At 39.7% G+C, this 4920-nt stretch overlaps 1 protein-coding gene across 1 annotated transcript in view; it reads left to right on the top strand.

The window, feature by feature from the left end:
* Window positions 1–4137, top strand: part of LOC107746440 (insulin receptor substrate 1-B-like) — a 15538-nt gene extending 11401 nt beyond the window's left edge. Inside the window, exon 3 of the mRNA XM_016560664.1 lies at window positions 4091–4137. Within this exon, the coding sequence (XP_016416150.1) occupies window positions 4091–4098 (8 nt within the window). The 3' untranslated portion in view covers window positions 4099–4137. The remainder of the gene's footprint in view (window positions 1–4090) is intronic.
* Window positions 4138–4920: the final 783 nt, after the last annotated feature.

Here is a 4920-nt window from a genome sequence, read left to right as displayed (position 1 = left end):
ACGCTGAATGGGTGGTGTGCTCCCTCCAACCAATGCCTCCATTCCTCTAGGGCTAGCTTGATAGCCAGGAGCTCCCTGTTGTCGATGTCATAATTCCTCTCCGCCGGGTTGAGTTTGCGTGAGAAGGCACATGGAAGGAGTTTAGCTGGTGTACCCTGCTGCTGAGAAAGTACGCCTCTGACTCCTGTAGTGGAAGCGTCAACCTCAACCACAAACGGTTTATTTGGGTCTGGATGGATGAGGAGCGGGGCAGAAGTGAAGGCTTTCTTAAGGACTTCAAAGGCCTCCGTGGCGGCTGGTGACCAGGACAGAGATTTGGGCTTATTTTGGAGCATATTAGTGAGTGGACTGGTTATGGAGCTGTAATGGTAGATGAATCTTCTGTAGAAGTTTGCGAATCCCAGGAAACGTTGAAGTTCCTTGACGGTGGTTGGAACTGGCCAGTTTCGGATGGCCTCCACCTTCCCCTCGTCCATCTGGATACCACCGTCATCGATGACATAGCCAAGGAACTGAACCGAGGACTGATGGAAGGAACACTTCTCGGCTTTGAGGAACAGATGGAACTCTCTCAAGCGCTCTAGGACCTCCGCAACGTGGTGGCGATGTTCGGCCATGCTCCGGGAGTAGATTAGAATGTCATCTATGTAGACGAGGACGAACCTGTGCAGATACTCCCCGAGTACCTCGTGCATAAAATCCTGGAATACGGAGGGGGTGTTTTCCAGTCCATACGGCATGCCAAGATATTCATAGTGCCCAGTAGGAGTCACGAAGGTGGTCTTTCACTCGTCCCCCTCACGTATACGGATGAGGTTATAAGCGCTGCGGAGGTCCAACTTGGTTCTCATTCCAGCCGCTGGCTGCTGCGAGGGTTCTGAATCTCAGGGCGCAGTCATTTATGGACAGAGACCCCTGACGGATGTGATATAACTGGTCACAGACAGAGGTATCGCCTACATCTCTGCCCATTGCAGCGCTCGCCCTGTCAGCAGCGAGATGAACGCCATCTTGGCACTTTCCGTAGCGTAAAGATGTGGCTGCATTTCCAGTGCGAGCGCGAATGAACGAGATCGGACACTGGAGTGATGTGAGGTGTGTGCTTTAGTATGGGAACTGAGAGTGATTGTTGATCCATGACAGGTGCGTGTGATTAGTACTCAGGTGATGGTGTTCGCTGTGATTGGGAGGTGGTTGAGCCTGGCCTATCTGTGACACTTTCACAGATCCATACAACATTCTCTATCACAACTTTTCCTTACATACACCTCCTAAAGTACATAAACAGACCCAAACACATGGCAACCACTCTCTACGTGCCTCTCTTCACTAGCACATGCGCACACACATCTGTCCTAGCCTCTGTTTCTTTGAGTTTGTCTCATGCCTGTTCTCTCTATTTGACAATGACGGTATTGGTCTGTTAGAGAGAAGAGGAGGGAGCCACCATTTCAGCATGGGGAGACAATGTTGTGATCCAGATTTAAATCTTGTAGTTTACTATAGTCAGCTGGAGCCATTTCTCTTTTACTCGAGAGATTTCACTCCTCCAAGTTTTCATGAGGTATGGGGAGTCACACTGTGCGCATATGTTTGTATGTACAGAAATTATCTATTCACTCTGTACTGTAGCATATTAGTGGTGGAATATTCTCATAGGTGCACTGCTTCCTATAATTTACAGGATGTTGAGCTTAGTTGAACTCACATTATTTGTTGTTTGACTGTTTTAAATGTTTGTCCGTCTTACAGAATAAAATATCAGCCAACATTCATAACCTTTGTAAATGATCAAATGTTCGGGGTGTGAATGTTTGGCTTGAAAGAGATTTAGCAAATCAGTTTTGTTTTCAGTTAAATGCATTCACAATTAAAATTGACAGTTAAAATGCATTTTCTGTAAATTCATAATGATTCGATTTGATTGGACGGCGACTAGATTCAGTAACTTTTAAGATTTGATTAATTTTAGGAAAAGCATTTATAGCTTATATTCATTTCTTGAATTACCTAAAATGAAATTGTTAATACCTAGGGCTAGTATTGGGGTGTTGGAGGTATACTAGAAGCATTGTCACTTGGAGCAAGTTTTATATATAGGCTATATATAAGATAAGCAATTTATATATATATATATATATATATATATATATATATATGTGTGTGTGTGTGTGTGTGTGTGTGTGTGTTAAATTAAGTTTTGATGTGTGTGTGTTTGTGTGTAAAATTAAGTTTTGATATGTTTATGATAGGAAATTTACAAAATATCTTCATGGAACATGATCTTTACTTAATATGCTAATGATTTTTGGCATAAAAGAAAAATCTATAATTTTGAACCATACAATGTATCGTTGGGTATTGCTACAAATAGAGTGCTACTTAAGACTGGTTTTGTGGTCCAGGGTCACATATATGCTTATTTATACCATGCTCCTCTGAATCTTTAAGTAAACCTTCACCCAGTTGAAATAAGTAATGATAAATGTTTGTAAGTAACCACACATTAAGGATTGAGGTAATTAAAGAATCAGCCTTTGAAAAATCCATATCTTATTACCACTAATCCACATTTTAGTTCGAGGTATACGTCACTATGTCACTTTACAGACCTGGTTACAGACCTGGTACTTTGTAAAATGTGTAAAATATGAAAAAATTAAATATGAAAACATGAAATGGTATTATAATAAGTAAATAAACATTTCCCTGAATTCTCAAGCACAAGGCTATATTACGACCGCTGCAGTGTCTGTAGTAATTTGACATGCTCAAAGTCTAGTGTGACCGTGGCTTTGACTGACTTTCACAGGGAGGAATGTTTGCAGTGTGGGCACTGTGTGCTGCGTTTGCAGTGTGCTGATTGTGTGTGAGGTGCTTCTCACTGGAGTGTAGGCCGTTCACATACTGCACTACATCTTTGACTGTGAACCCGTCTGGCCTTTTTGTGTATTTAGACAGATGTGTGAGACTGTGTGTGTGGGCATCAGGAATATCAGCTTTGTGTAAATGCACACATAGAAATAATGGCAGTAAAAATAACAGAAATAGAGTATTTTGATGTTTCTTAAACATGTCTGACAGTGAAAGTGCAGTGAAGAAAAAAAGATGAGAAATTGAGAACTCCAGGTAAAAAAAAAAAAGTGGAAATCCCATGGGACCTGTTCATTGATGCTTTTATACAGAGAGTAGAAGAAATATAGACAGAAAGAAAGAAGAGCGACTCTCAAGTAAACAGAATGAAAAAATCTAAGTGATTATCAGTTTCTAGTGACGCTATTATCATTACTGTCAATACTACTCCTTTTGATATTTTTCAAGAGTGTGTTTCTCTGCTGGCGTGTGTGTGTGTGTGTGCGTGCGTATCTGAATCTTTTCCCACTGTCTCCTGTCTCTAGACTAAACTGAAAGTGGTTTGGTGCCTCTGTGACTATGTTATCCTCTGGTATGCTGTTTGTTTTAACATTGAGACTACGAGTATGAGACTGCCACCGTAGGTAATGGCATGCAGTAGACTGGCACCAGTGTCCTCTAATGACCTCACATCTGAAGACAGCACTGTGAAAACATCATTTTGCTGCCTTGAGATTGTAAACAGTCAGAAATCAGATATAAAAAAAGCAAGCAAAACACAAATTCATCTCTGAAAAAATGAGCACAACAAGCTTTCTGGCCCAATTTGGTAGTTCAAAAGTATTGGAAAGAATGCATTTTGAGATTTTTAAAATGTTTTTAAAGTCTCTTATACTCAAGGCTGCATTTAGTAAATCAAAAATATGGTAAAAATGGCTGAAATTTTTCAGCAGCCAGTCTTCAATCAGCCAGTCTTTACTCCAGTCTTCAATGTCACATGATCCTCAAAAACATTTCATGAATTATTTTTTATTATTACAACTTTTGAATGTTTGTGTATATGATTCTATATTTTTATTCATTCATTTTACTGATCATCTGCAATAGACATCTGTATATTTTATGTAAGGTCATTGGTTGTAATTATGGGTCCTTAACTAGTAAGTACTTTTGAATTTTGTTTTAAATAATTTTAAGATGATTAACCAAGTGTCTCTGTCTGTTTTTCTTTTTGCAGATTGTTAATGTGCTCCTGCATTTGGACCAGTCAGCACCTGTCCTTCCTGCGTGAGTGTGTTTGTCTGTGTGCGCACCTGATGTGTCCTGAAAAACGGTGCGATTGCCCACATCCCTCAGCAGTAGAAACCTCATTAAAACATTTACTCTCATTAGTTGCTATTGGTTCAAACAAAATAAAATTTGTGCCAAAAGACTATCGGTCATTTCCTCCAGAGATCACTGAGATGGACGTGTCCTTCAGCTGCTTATGAAAGGCCACTGTGACTCTGACTGCCAACCAGGAGCCAATGATATTCCTTTTTTCCTCTACCACATACTTTAAATTATTGTAAGAGAGATGTTAAATAGTATAATGATAGATCAAAAACATATAGCAGACATAATATTACTGAGAATATATCTATCTATCTAAATATAAATACAACTTTTATTTAATAAAAGTGCCTCATTTTTGATTGTAGCCATTTTTACACAGGTCCCAATGTGCTCTGTAAAAGAAAAAATGCCTTTTTTTGTTGTTGTTGTTGCTTTCCCATTCCTTTGTGTTCGCTATGCTGAACAAAGCCGAAAGACAGAAAGTTACAAATAAGTGAAGTGAAGAAAAGCTATTGGATGGATGGAAGAGCTTTATTTGCTATGGTTTGTGTAATCAGATTGCCTTACAAGAGTATTTGCGTATGTATGTGTATATGTGTGTGTGTGTGTGTGTGTGTGTGTGTGTGTGTGTGTAATCAGTCGTCTAAGCCTCAGCCATGCTGTGCCTCAGTTCGCTAAAAAAGATCTGGACACACACAGTAAGATCAAAACTGATTGCATATACTATATTGC

This window comes from Sinocyclocheilus rhinocerous, unplaced genomic scaffold (assembly GCF_001515625.1).
Source record: "Sinocyclocheilus rhinocerous isolate Xijiao unplaced genomic scaffold, SAMN03320098_v1.1 scaffold77, whole genome shotgun sequence".
In the NCBI taxonomy this organism is placed as follows: Eukaryota; Metazoa; Chordata; class Actinopteri; order Cypriniformes; family Cyprinidae; genus Sinocyclocheilus; species Sinocyclocheilus rhinocerous.
Note: the sequence above shows the minus strand (reverse complement) of the source record. Positions and strands in the feature narration are given on the sequence as shown.